Source organism: Rhinolophus sinicus, chromosome 16 (assembly GCF_057876585.1).
Source record: "Rhinolophus sinicus isolate RSI-liver-muscle chromosome 16, RSI-T2T, whole genome shotgun sequence".
Classification (NCBI taxonomy): Eukaryota; Metazoa; Chordata; class Mammalia; order Chiroptera; family Rhinolophidae; genus Rhinolophus; species Rhinolophus sinicus.
The window spans coordinates 99,310,409-99,325,642 of NC_142516.1; the positions used below are offsets into that span (position 1 = coordinate 99,310,409).

The 15,234-nt window shown below is 34.7% G+C and overlaps 1 protein-coding gene across 8 annotated transcripts in view; it reads left to right on the forward strand.

Moving 5' to 3' along the window:
• The window catches only part of NBEA (neurobeachin), a 662,791-nt gene that overhangs the window by 609,997 nt on the left and 37,560 nt on the right, over positions 1-15,234 (forward strand). For all 8 annotated transcript variants that reach the window (XM_019736455.3, XM_074330023.2, XM_074330024.2 and 5 more), the window contains one exon: positions 10,648-10,815. In XM_019736455.3, coding sequence (XP_019592014.2) covers positions 10,648-10,815 — 168 coding nt within the window. The remainder of the gene's footprint in view (positions 1-10,647; positions 10,816-15,234) is intronic.

The following is a 15,234-nucleotide window of genomic DNA, read 5'->3' on the forward strand; positions in this document are numbered from 1 at the left end:
GTGCTGCCTCTCTAACATGTAGAATAGAATAGGATAAATAGATTTTAAAAATTTAATTGAAGATTATTTTAAACAACTATGAACTAATCAGTTTTAAAACTGAAATGAAATGGATAAATACTGAAAAAAACATAAAATGTCAAAATTGGCACTAGAAGAAACAGACTTATAAGCCTTCAAGAAATTTAAATGGTAAAATCTTCCCTTCCCCCAAAATATCTAAGGCCATATTATTTTACAGGTTAGTTCTACCAAATTTTTAAGAGATAATGGATTAATTTCTTATGCAAGTTGTTCCAGAAAATATGGAAAGCCATGCCGCTCACTTATGAGGCTAGTGTGATCTTGATTTCAAAAGTAGTTAAAGGGAGGAAAAGGAAAAAGCAATATAATATAAATGTGTGGCTATAAATATAAAAATTCTAAATAAAATACCTAACAGCCCAACAGTGTATGAAATATATTTTTAAAAGTGTGTGTGTGTGTGTGTGTGTGAGTGTGTGTGTGTGTGTGTGTGTATGTGTGTGTGTGTGTGTGTGTGTGTGTGTGTGTTGCAGAGATCAGGAAAAAAGCCAAGATGCTCTTGTTTTATCTAGTGCTCTTGTTTTATCTAGTTCTCAAAGTTGAGAACAAATCTGTAAGAAAAAATAAAGAAGTTTAACTAATAGTAAGAGTTGCCAGAAACAAAATCAACTTATGGAAATTGATAACATTTTTCTATATCATCAATAACCAAGTATAAAATGTAAGTTCTAAAATGTTACAATTGTATCAAAACCTATGAATTATCTGAAAATTAACTTAACCAAGAATACCTTGGTCCTTTATGGAGAAATTTTTCATTTTTACCAGTAATAAAGTACATAGAAAATGATCTATATAAATAGACATTCTGGAACCTTGGTTGGGAAAACCTAATATTAATTTTCCCAAATTAATCTATAAATTTTTTGGAATCCCACTCAAAATTATTTTGATGTATCTATACATGTGCTATAAAAATTATAAGAAAGAATAAAGGTCCACAAATAGATAAGTTAACTATGAAAAAGAAGAATAAATTGTACTGCATAGTAAAATATATAAGAAATAATGGTAATTGAGATAAATTAAGAAAACAATGGAAATAAAAAAGTGCAAGGAGCTGGAGATACGCACAGATCTAAATAGATAGATGATAGAAGATAGATAGATAGATAGATAGATAGATAGATAGATAGATAGATAGATAGATAGATAGATAGATATTAGGTACATAGATAGATACATAGGTACACAGATACATAGATGATAGATAAGAGAGAGGAAAGGGAGGGAAGGAAGGAAAGGAGGGAGGGTAGGAGAGAAGAAAAGGAAAGAAAGAGAGACCTTACAATCTTTGTATTGGTTCTAATACTTGGGCTATTGATTATATTGCTTTTTCTAGTTAGATTATCATATTATCTATAACCAAAAGCAATTTTATGTCTTCATTTCAAATACATATTTACACTAAATATGATAGCACACATCACTGAGAAAAAGGTGTCTTTGTTTGATAGACAGTATTGGTAAAACTGACTTATTATATAAACAAAAATAATTCTGATTCTATCTGATACCACATATGAATGAAAATGGACTCTATATGGATTAAAGACTGATATGTGAAAAGTAAAATCATAAATATAAAGCTAATTGATCAAAAAATAGAAAGTTATCTTTGTAACTTCAAAACAAAACCCCAAAAGCACAAACATAAAGAAAAAAATTGATTATCTCAAAATTAAGAATTTCTATTCACCAAAGAACAATATGGGTAATGTTAATAGATGTGACATTTGAGAGAATGCATTTGCAATATTTAAAATCAACAGGGAGCTATTATCTAAAATATATAAAGAACATTTGCAAAGGAACAACCTAATGACAGGAACCTCTGTAAAAAAAAAAAAAAGAAATGAGGCAAAAGTTATGAATAGGAAATTGACAAAAGAGGAAACCCAAAAGGTTAACTAGTACGTTTCAAAGTTGTCACACTTGTTAGTACTCAGAAGAATACAAATTAAACCAACAGTGAGGTATTATTTTGTATTTACTAACATTGGCTAAAATTAGAAATCTGAATAATACAAAGAGTCAGTGGGGATGTGGCACATGGAAACCTCCATGCACTGCTGGAGGCAGTGGAGACGGAGGCAGCCATTCTGAAGAGCCCCTGGGCTCTGAGGACTCAGGTTCACTTTCTGCACATCCAGTGCAGTGACACCACAGTCTTACTCCAGAGTATGAGTTCCAGAGGCATTTTCACAAAGATCCAAAAAGGGATGTAAAAGAGGATGTTTGCCACAACTTCTTGTCGTGAGGTGAGAGGCGATGTAGTAGTGCTCACCACTGGAGGAGCTTTGTGCAGCCTTTAGAAGCAATGGACTACCTGTACACATAGCGACATAAGTAGATTTTAAAAAGCAATGCCAAGTGAAAAAAGTAAGAAACTCAGTAAAATCTGTAACTCTATACCATTTTTATAAACCAAAAGTACATACACACAACAAATGAGTGATGTTTTATAAAAACACATGCAAACAAAAGGAGAAACATTAAATACATCACAGATATTGCCTGTGGTAGAGGAGGAAAATAAAACTAGTGAATGGAGATTAAAGAGAATGAATAACTTTTTAAACTCAAATTGGTGACAAGTCATTATTCCCTCCACCCCTCATAATCACATTAGGCATTTTATTCAATAATTGTTTTATTTTAACAAAATAACAGTAGATTTCATCAATCCTTTCTTTCCAAATATATCTAGTGGTATCTATAAGATGTATTTGAAATCGTTTCTGCTTAACTGAGTATGTGGTTACGTTGGTAAAAATCTTCCTTTCAATAATATATGTGATTTCACTGCAATTTTGAATTCTCATGAATAGACTTGGGAAACAGCTACTCTATAATGAACCGCAATTTCTTTTTTCTTTTTTCTTTACTGCGCAAGACACTGCAAATATTACTGAATAATTAGACTGACTTTTCTCTTAATTAACTAGTTATACTGAATTGACAAAAATAATTTATACAAATTGACCAAACGAGTATTATAGACATAACCAGTATAGAATTTTAACCAACAGTTCTGTTGTATTTCAGTCTATTTTCCTATGTTCTAGTTTAACTTGTTACGTCAAAACCAATGATGTATAGAATTCTGTTTAGTTTTAGTATGGAATCTATCTTTTCATAAAATCTAATTGTGTATACTCTGAATGAGGGACATCCACAGTAACTAGTGTAAATAAAATACCAAATATACGCATATATAGAGAACAGTTACTCCTGTGAGACAAGTGAGGGCTGAATGAACAGCTATGAACCACAAACAAGAGCAGGAGACCAAACAGAAAAGGCTGGGAGGCTGCGGGAGCCTCTGGGAGCTGTGGGAACTCTCGGGGCTGCAGGAGCGGGTGAGCGCCGTTGTTTGTCCCCCTCCATTGTGATGGGGTAGCGGGAGCGCTATTCAGGTGCGTCCTACCTGCAAGATCACCCAGCTGCATTGCCTGGAGCCTTTTATCTCCAAACAAATGGAGCGAGCAGGAGCAGCAGGGTGTCACCACATGCACCTGGCCTCCCTGTCACAAGCCCCTCCAGCCCAGCAAGCCAGGGCCTCAGGTGCTGTGCATACCTGCCCTGCTCCAAATAGCTTCCCAAAACCGCTTGGCACATAAAGACTACACTGAAGTCAGTTCTTCACAGGGAAACTTTCTGTACAAAACAGGAGAGACACTGTGTAGAGAAGGCTGGGGAGGTGCGGGAGCTCTTGGGGACTGTGGGAATTGTCTAGGGGCCGAGGGGCTGGTGAGCACCATTGTTACCATCCCCCTCCACCTCCATAGGTTGAGTGAGGGCTGTCTAGGTGCACTAGCCTGCATGAAAGATCACTGCAGTGCGTTTCTCGATGTATCTCCCAAGTCCATTTAGGCCCTGAACAAAGGGAGCAAATAGGATCAACAGGGCATTACTACACACACCTGGGCTCCCCACCTGAGGCCACTCCAGCTCAGTAGGCCAATGCCCCTGACGTGTTAGTCACCCAGTCACTTCTACCAGCCTGCCCAAACCACCTGGCACACAGCCTACACAGAGGCTACTTCTACATAAGGCCACTTTTTCAGGACTGGAAGAGATAACTATTTTGTCTAATTCGTATAAACAAACATAGAAAGTCAAACAAAATAAAAAGACAGAAGAATATCTCTTAAATGAAGGAACAAGAAAAATCCCCAGAAAAGAAACCCTATGGAAGTGGAGATAAGTAATACACCTGGTAAAGAATTCAGAGAAAAGGTCATAGGATGCTCACCAAATTTAAGGATGGAACAGAGGAACTTAGGAAGAACTTCAACAGTTAGAAAGAATAATAAAGGACCACGCAGACCAGAAGAACACAATAACTAAAATGAAAACTACGTTGAAGGAATCAACAGTAGATTAGCTAACACAAGAGGATGGATCAGCAACCTGGAAGACAGATTACTAGAAATCAACCAATTAGAACAACAAAAAGAAAAAAAGAATTTTAAGGGACAGCTCAGGGACTTCTGGGATAACATCAGGCATTCAAACATTTCCATTACAGGGATCCCAGAAGGAGAAGAAAGAGAAAAGGGAACAGAAACTTTATTTAAAGAAATAATGGCTGAAATTTTCCCAAACCATGGAAAGGAAACAGGTCCAGGAAGCACAGAGAATTCCAAACAAAATGAACTCAAAGAGACCAACACCAACACATATTTTAACTAAAATGGCAAAATTTAAACATAAAGAGACAATCTCAAAGGAAGCAAGAGAAAGACAATTATTCACACACAAAGGAAAGCCCATAAAGCTGTCAGCTGATTTCTCAGCACCAATTTTACGAAAGGAATGGGAGGACATCTTTGAAGTTCTGAAGGAAGGGAACCCACAATCTAGAACAATGTACCCAGCAAGGTTAGCATTTAAAATTGAAGGAGAGATAGCATTTCCCAGACAAGCAAATACTAAAGGAGATCATCACCAGTAAAACAACTTTACAAGAAATGATAAAGGGCTTCTTTAAATAGAAAGGGAAAGACCACAGCCAGAAACAAGAAAATGCCAGAAAGGAAAAAAATCTCACAGGTAAAGCCAAATATATAACAAATACAGCAGATCAGATATTTAAAAGCTACCATAGTAGTCAAGAGAAAAAAGCAGCAAACTTAACTCAAATTACAATAAGTAGTTAGGAAATACAAAACACAAAAAGATCCAAAATATATCAGTCACATAAAGCATGGAGGGGGGAGTAAAAATGTCCTTATAGAATATCTTCAAACTTAAATGCCAATCAGCTTAAAATAGATTGTTATAGTTATAGAATGGTTTACATAAAGCCTCATGGTAACCAAAAACTAAAAACCTTCAAAAGATGTACAAAGAATAAAGAAAAAGGAACCCAAACAAGAAAACCAGCAAACTACAAAGGAAAAGATCAAGAGAAGAAAGGAACACAAGAGAATTATAAAAACTACCAAAAAACAATTAACAAAGTACCAGTAAGCACATACTTATCAATAATTATTTTAAATGTAAATGTATTAAATGCTCCAATAAAAAGACATAGGGCAGCTAAGTGGATTGAAAAATATGACCCATCTATATACTGTTTACAAGAGACTCACTTCAAATCAAAAGACTCATAGAGACTGAAAGGATTGAAAGTGAAAGGATGGAAGAAGATATCTCACGCAAATAGAAAAGAAAACTTGGGTAGCAATACTCATATTAGACAAAAAGACTTTACAACAAAAACTGTAAAAAAAAAAAAAAGACAAAGACATTATATAATTATAAAGGGGTCAATCCAAGAAGAGGATATAACTGTCCTAAATATCTATGCACCCAACATAAAGAGCACCCAAATATATAAAGCAATTATTCATGGACATAAAAGGATAAATCCACACTAATACAATAATAGTGGAATTTTAATACCCCATTCACATCAATGGATAGACCATCTAGACAGAAAATTAATAAGGAAATAGTGGCTTTAAAGGTCACATTATAACAGATTGACTTAATAGACATTTATAGAATATTCCATCCAACAACTACAGAATACACATTTTTTTCAAGTATACTTGGAACAGTTTCCAGGATAGATCACATATTAGGCCACAAAACAAGCCTCAAAAATTTCAAGAAGATTGAAATCATATCAAGCATCTTTTTTGGTGACAATTGCATGGAACTAGAAATCAACTACAGATTAAAAAAAACAAACTGGAAAAAACACAAATATGTGGAGACCAAACAACATGTTACTAATCAACTGATGATCAAAGAGGAAATCAAGCAAGAAATCAAAACCTATTTTGAAACAAATGAAAATGAAAACACAACTTGATAAAATTTATGGGATGCAGAAAAAGAATTTCTAACAGAAGTTCATAGCTATGCAGGCCCACCTCAAGAAACAAGAAAACAAACTAACGCTACAACTAAAGGAACTAGAAAAAGAAGAAAAAACAAAACCCAAAGTAAACAGAAGAAAGCAAATAATTAACATCAGAGCAGAAATAAATGAAATAGAAATGAAGAGCTAGTTCTTTGCAAAGATAAACAAAATTGACAAACTTTTAGCCAAATTCATTAAGCAAAAAAGGAGAGTCCAAATAAATAAAATCATAAATGTAAGAGGAGAGGTTACCACTGACACCACAGAAATACAAAGAATCTTTAAAGAATACCACGGTCAATCATAAGCCAACAAATTTGACAATCTAGACTAATTGGATAAATTTGTGGAAGTATGTAACTTTCCAAGAGTGGACCAGGAAGAAATACAAAATCCAAACAGACCAATACTAGAAATGAAATCAAAGCAATAATTTAAAAAACCCAACAAATGAAAATCCAGGACAAGATGGCTTCACAGGTGAATTCTACCAAACATGCAAAGAAGAATTAATACCTGTCCTTCTTAAACTATTTCATAAAATTGAAGAGAAAGGAGTGCTTTCAAACCCATTCTATGAAGCCATCATTACCCTTGATATATATATTTTTTTAAAAGTCATTACAAAAAGAAAATGACAGGCCAATATCCTTGATGAACATAGATGCAAAAATTCTCAACAAAATATTAGTGAACTGGATTCAACAATACATTAAAAGGGTTATATACCATGACCAAATGGGATTCATCTCAGGGATGCAAAGATGGTTCAACATCTTTAAATCAATCAACATGATACATCACATTAACAAAATAAAAGATAAAAACCATATGATCATTTCAATAGATTGAGAAAAGGCATTTAACAAAATTCAACCTTGTTTATTATAAAACTCTCAACAAAGTGAATATAGAAGGAATATATCACAAATCTAAAGGCTCTCTATATGACAAACACAAAGCAAATATCCTACTCAATAGTGAAAAGCTTCAAACTTTTCCTCTAAAATCAAGAATGAGACAAGGATTCCCACTATCACCATTTCTATTCAACATAGTATTGGAAGTCCTAGCCACATCAGTCAAACAAGAAAAAGAAAGAAAAGGCATTAAATCAGAAAGGAAGAAGTAAAACTTTCATTATTTGCAGATGACATGATGCTATATATAGAAAACCCTAAAAACTCCAACAAAAAACTGTTAGAATTAATAAATGAATTCAGTTACATTGCAGGATACAGAATCAATATACACAGAAATCTGTTGTGTTTGTATACACCAGTAATCAATGGTCAGAAGGAGAAATTAAGAAAACAATCCCATTTACAATTGCATCAAAAAGCATAAATTACCGAGGAATAAATTTACTCAAAGAGGTATTCTGAAACTATAGGACACTGAAGAAAGAAATGGAAGATAAAAGTAAAAGGAAGGATATACCTTACCCATGGATTTGAAGGATTAATATTGTTAAAATGCCCTTACTTCCTAGAGCAATGTGCAGATTCAATGCAATCGATATTAAAAGACTAATGGCATGCTTCTCAGAACAGCTAATCCTAAAATTTATATAGAACCACAAAAGACCCTGCATAAATAAAAAAATAAAAATAAAAAAAAAGAATGAGCAAAGTGGGAGGTATGCTCCCTGACATCAAACTATACTGCAAAGCTACAATAATCAAAACAGTATACTACTGGCATAAAAACCGGTATACAGATAAATGGAATAAAATACAGCAGCCAGAAATAAATCCTGGCGTACATGGTCATTCTGCAACAAAGGAGGAAAGGATATACAATCAGATAAAGACAGTCTCTTCAATAAGTGTTGTTGGGAAAACTGGACAGATACAAGCAAAGGCATGAAATCTCACCACTTTCTTACACCATATACAAAAACAAACTCAAAATGAATTAAAGACTTAAATGTAAGACCGGAAACTATAAAACTCTTAGAAGAAAACATAGGCAGTAAACTCTTTGATATCAGTGTTAGTAATATCTTTTTGGATATATCTCCTCAGGGAAGGACAGCAAAAGAAAAAATAAATAAATGGAACTATGTTAAACTGAAATGTTCTGCCCAGCAAAACAAAAAGATAACCTACTGACTGGGAGAAGATATTCACAATGATACATCCGATAAGAAGTTACTATCGAAAATATATATGAAATTCAGGCAATTTAACACCAAAAAAAAAAAAAAAAAAAAAATCCAATTTTTAAAAAATGGGCAAAGGATGTGAATAGACATTTCTCCAAAGAGGCCAACAGAGATATGAAAAGATGCTCAGTATCACTAATCATCAGAGCAATACAAATTAATGTCACAATGAGATATCACCTCATACTCGTTAGGAATGGCTATCATCAATAAATCAACAATTAACAAGTGTTGGCAAGGATGTGGAGAAAAGGGAACGCTCGTATGCTCTTGGTAGGATTGCAATTTGGTGCAGCCACTATGGAAAACAGTATGGAGTTTCCCCAAAAAATTAAAAATATAAGTACCATGTTACCCAGTAATTCCACTTTTGGTATTTATCCAAAGAAAACAAAGACACTTATTCAAAAAGCTATATGCACCCCTATGTTCACTGCAGCATGATTTACAGCAGCCAAGATATGGAAGCAACCTAGACCTCCATCAATATATGAATGGATAAAGATGTGGTATTTATATTGAATGGAATATTATTCAGCAATAAAAAGAATGACATTTTCCCATTTGCAACAATATGGATGGACCTAGACAGTATGATGCTAAGTGGAATAAGTCAGACAGAGAAAGACAAATACCATATAATTTCACTTATATGTAGAATCTGAAAAAACAAACAAACAAAAAAGAATAAGCAATACAAAACAAAAACAGACCCGTAAATATAGAGAACAAGCTGATGGTTGCCAGAGGGGAAAGGGGTAGGGGAATTGGAATAAACAACTAAAGTTAAAATTTTTTTAAATAGATAGGTAAATAATGCAGTAGACATATATGAAAACTCTAGTGAATGGTTAATAGTATGCGTGTAGCAGTAATAGTGATTGTGGTGGTGATGGAAGACACCAAAAATTTTGAAAGGAATAAATCAAGAAAGTGATTGAAGTTAATAAATCACTACTTAAGTGTGAGTGCAGGAAAAGTTGAAAAGTACCATTCAGATATTTTATAGATTAAAGAAATGAAATGTAATTATCAGAGGACTAATTTAAGTAATTATTCATTAAGTGAATTCCAAACTGGTTTTAAGATCTTAGAAATCCAGGGCATGCATCCAGAGAATGACTTCATTCATGTATTTAGTTACAGCTGAAATTTAGAAAATTGTTTTATGTGGCTATACATAGTTGATCTTGAAGAAGCCAGCTCTCTACAGCTTTTTGCTCGTGTTCCTGAAATCAGTGTGCTCTTAAATCAATAAGAAATTGATGATAACTGAATGTAGTAAATAAGAAGTGATTGTCTCAGCTCATATCACAGGTATGAACAGGACTCCATGCCTACATGTCACAGGACCTCTAGGCAGCTTATGATGGCTTCTTAGGAAATGAAAAGGCCTTCTTTTTTTCTGACTCTTAATGGCAGCTTAGCATGGTCATTTACTCTCAGTAATTTACGTTCATTTCCCACCGGCTAGCAAACATCTAAAATTGCCCAGTGATTCCAAAACTGTATAATAGCAGAGTTAATTCATAGCAGAAGGAAGGCATTTCCTTTTGGTAGAGTTAGGGGTAAATTTGAAGAATTTTAGGCAGGAAAATAAGTGTATATCAAAATTTCTAATAAACTTGTTTAGTTTCAAGCTAATGTTTAAAAATTAGGAGTGAAATTATAAAATGGCATTAACACAGGCATTTCAAATTGTTTTTCTTTTAAACGTGAATGTATCTTTGTAAGACATCTATTTAAAATTAAAATCCGTATCATATACGTAATGGAGTGAAGAGAGAGTTAAGCATTTAAGAAAAAGAAAATTTTCATTTAGGTCTATGTTTTATTAGAGGTTGCATTTTGCCATTTCTCGGAGTACAAGAGCTAATACTGTAACATGTAGGAATGCAAAAAGCATATTCTACTCATTTATGCAGACTATTTCAAAGTAAGAAAAAGATAGGGAGCTTTGCTAAGTGTGTACGGCCTCTCATTTTTCTTTTTTTTTTTCTGTCTTGACTCATTTCAGGCCCTGGAAAGTGAATTTGTTTCTTGTCAACTCCATCAGTGGATTGACCTTATATTTGGCTACAAACAGCGAGGACCGGAAGCAGTCCGTGCTCTGAATGTTTTTCACTACTTAACCTACGAAGGCTCCGTGAACCTGGAGAGCATCTCTGACCCCGTGCTAAGGGAGGTAGGTGTTCAGCCCCATATTATTCCGCAAATTCCTGTCAACCCTCAAATACAAATTTGACTTTCCATCTCTTTCTGTATAAATTTCCTTTCAACATAAATTTTTACAAAATACAGATCTCAGTTCTTGGCACATGTGGAACATGAATGTTATATGTCAAAACCGAGTAATGAGACCAGCATATACTGTTCCTTTTGAATTGCAAACATATATAATGCCCTTCAGTATCCCTATTCTGTTTTATTTCAGCATCTTCATTAAAATGCTTAATGCCTATGTGTTATTAATGAAACCTAGTTGAATATTTAAATGTGAATAGTTCACATAAAAATAGTCTGCCAGTGTGTGTGTTTTTTAATAACAGCAGAATGACAAACCTTCTAAACAAAATACTCAGAAAATGCATCAGTAAAATAGATGAGGTTATAGTATGTTCTTCCCATATGTTCTCACCCTGAAATTTTATAGCTAACAGTTGGGAATTATACGTTATAGTATGTATATAAGTATTTTTAGTGAAAATATTCAGATAAAATATTATTTAAATCACTTCCACATTGCACAAAAGGATTTCAGATAGGTGAAAAGAGTGAACGTGCAACAGCTGCTGCGTAAGTGTCGCTTCAAAGAAGCTCCATTCCAGGCTTCCAGTCTACCAGATATCTGCCATCTGGTCTACGCAAAACAAGCAATCATTTCTACATTTCCAGTCAGTGTAATGCTTTTAAGGGGAAAAAAAAAAAATTTTTTTAGACATAGGAAACGTGTAGATTTGGAAAATAAAGCTCTACAAGAAAAATTTGCATCCATAAACATTTCTTATGTACCTCTATAAAAACAAAATGACTTCATTTGTATGGTTTCAAGTGGAGAAGAGGAAGGGAAGGGAAGAACTTCATGATCATTGATCATTGGACCCTTAGGGCTAATATTCAGAAAACACATTGCAAGCATGGTAGTAAGTGCAATATTATACCATATTGTATATAGAAGGAAATGGAATTATTGCCTGAAGCTTGGAGAAATCGATAGAGACAGAAAGTAAATGAATGAGAGAGAAGCCAGATATGAAATTAGTTGGTAAAATAATGGATTTTCTCTACAAACCATTACACTCACCTAATTTAGTATCCCCAGTTGTATACAAACTATAATCAGATTATTTTGTAGGGAATTATTCTGAGTTTAATTATTCTCTTAACAATACATCTTTGCTTAACACATGTCCAGTTCTATAAATGCCTTACAAACTATATTCTCCTTTTAGAACCAATACCTTTAGAGTCATAAAAAAATAAAATTATTGGAATAACTTATTGTTTTATTCCAAGATCAACACCAAATTGTTTTTTTGACTTTTAAATACCACAGACATTTTTGCTCTTGAATACTTTATTATACGTTTTTGTCCATTTTAACACTGTTCTTATAAAGAAAGACGCAAATTAATCTTCAATAGAATAAAAATATTGTAAGCATAATCCACATAAGGAAAATGCAAGGTAGCATTAAAATTGACATAAAAATAGCACAATTTTTATATGTAAATGAGAGTAAAAAAAAGAGATTAATGAGAGAATAAAAAGAAAATAGAATTGAGAGTTTCTTTACATGGATATAGTGTTTATTATTTGAATCCTATAAAAATACCTGCTTCTACAAAAGATCCCACCATTGCTTTGATCAGTGGAAAAAACTATGTATGTGTAGGTCTTAATTGTCAAACTAGGACTTTCTAATGAGACATTACATGAAAATGTGTAAATAAAACAAAATTGTCGTTGTTGGGTGGGAGTGGTTCAGCCTTGGGGTTTGCTTACTGTCCAGACAATCTGGACAATCTGTTCTGTGCTGCCCCTCATGACCTCATAGTGATGCAGGCCATTGGGTGCCAGGGTGCCAGGGGTCAGGGCTCTCTCCCTCCAACATCCTCCTGAGCATAGCCGTGCTGAATACTGAGGTTCCATTAGAGACACTGCGAGAACCATTCCGTGATACATGTGTCCTCCCTCCCTCCACTCCGTGCTTGCCGGTCAGACCCAATAACTCTTATTTCTCAGAATAGGAAGTGAGGAAGCACATGCCTGGACACGTTTGCGTTCCTTCCCCCAGCAGCATAGGCCCAGGCACACACCAGCAGAGACCGCTGCCCTGACCCTGTGGACCTGTGTCAACTCAACAGGTTATATCTGTGTCAACAGACTAAATGATCTGAAGGGGTATCGGTTCACTTACCCTCTCCCGTGCCCCACCCTTACCTCCTCTACCACGAACCTAACAGTCCCTCAGCAAAAGTTCTGCACTAACATTGAAGACCCTGCAACAGAGGAGGACCCCGCTGAATCCTGTGCGGGGTCTAATGTGGCCACACGATGATTCTCGCTCTGCCTCAGTTGTTCTCTCTAAAAGGAGGAATAACACAGACCTTACATTTGCCAGCATAAAGGTGCTTAGCATCTACTGTCAGAACAAAGAACCGAGTAGAGAAGCGGAATGAAGTATCGCATATTCGTTATTTGTGGTCATCTGTGCCCCCTTATACCCACATTCCCCCTGTGAGGAGGCCCTCAGAGGCCCAACACCTTACACATCAGTGTTGACTTCCTGGAGGTCAGCACTGTGGTGCTAGACTTGAAAGAGTGGATACTCACCTATGTGATCGGACATAAGCTCTTGGAAAAAGCAGCGTTTAGAATGTCAGCCCTTTATTGAGCTAAATGATTCCCCTTTATTTGATAATATTTATCTCAGTATGTTTTAAAATACTAAGGTCATTACACTGCACGTAAATAAAACCAAAGGAAGGTTCATTACAGTTATCTCATACTAAACTCCTAAAGAAGTGGTCTAAGGAAGATAACTTTTTTAATGCTTAATTTAAACACTGATTTTAAAGAGAATATTTATGAATGTACCTTTGTAGAAAAAAAAATCCCACATTTGGAGCTTTGAAGTTAGTGCTAAAATTTGAGAAATGGCTTAAGGTTATTGACTCATTCTTCCTTGACAGGTGAAATCATGAAGCAGCACTAACCACAGCAATTATGGCATTAAAATGTCAAGAAATTAGAGGTCAGAATACCAGATAATTTTCTTCTCTGTGTCAGAATTAAAAATTGACATTCTTTGACAGGTTAGGATCTCTGTTTGAGAAAAATATGACAGCTTAACTTATTTTATACTTGTAAAGCAGTAATTGATAATAAACTTCATCATGACAGCCTCTGGGCAGAAACATGACAGGACAGTTCTGGTACAAAGCTCTTCTTCGTATGTAAACACTAGATCTGTTGAATATTAGATATTATTTAAATTGTCTTAAGTCTTGGCTTACATCATAATCTTCTAGACACATTCTTTTCCCAGATGAGCTCAACTGGCTGAACAGTAATTTTAAGCATGGTAATGAATCTTCTTTCTTATCCATTTTGCATATTAGTAAAAATTATGTGATTTGCTTTATATTTTTTCTTGCCAAATGATGCCTGAGAAGCTATCCTACAACCTGCTTAGGTAGTAATTATCTGGTTCCATGTTTTGTTGGTACTCAAATGTGGTCCATAAACCAACAGTGTCAGCATCACCTGGGAACTTGTTAGAGCGTCAGACACTCAGGTCTCCCCGTCCTACTGAATCAGAAGAACATGCATTTAAGGACATGCCCAGCTTACTTGTTTGAGACATTAAAGCTTAAGAAGCACTGCTCTACTACGTGTGTTAGAATGATCTGGAAAGCTTATTTTTTTCTACAAAAGTAGAGAGAATGGTAAATGAACCTCCATGTACCTATCACCTGATTTCAAAAATGTTAACTCTTATTTCATCTATATTGCCACACCCACCTCTCAACTATTTTCAAATACACATGCCGTACCTATCTAATCCCATCTAACTCTCCATCCTCTGACCCATCCCCCATCCCATGAGCATCTCAGCATATCCAGAGAGAAGGTTCAAGCAGGTTTTTTTCAGGGGGGGTGGGGGGGAAATCTCTCCAGGCATTTCATATACATTCCTAGTTAAAAACCATTAATCTAACCTAAAACTCTTCAATGATATCTCCAAGGGCACCCAGCCCGACTTAGGCGAGATCTCTCAATTCTCAAGTCAGGGTTTCTTTAGTCCCATTATTTTCTAAGAATTTAAAAATAAGAGAATATTTACTGTGCTCGCTTCGGCAGCACATATACTAAAAAAAAGTAGAGAATATTTACTAATGCTTATTAGTTTTAAGGATGATATTCTTCTAAAATGATTCTTAAAACTTTAAGAGATACTAGTGTGTATTTCCATTTTATTAAACTATGTTAATTTAAGTGATTTATGCTTTTGAATATGTTAAACTTTCCACTCAGTACCATTTCCAGTAATTATAGGGAAAGTTTTAAGATTGCTTTAAGAAGTCTCTGTTAGCCATTT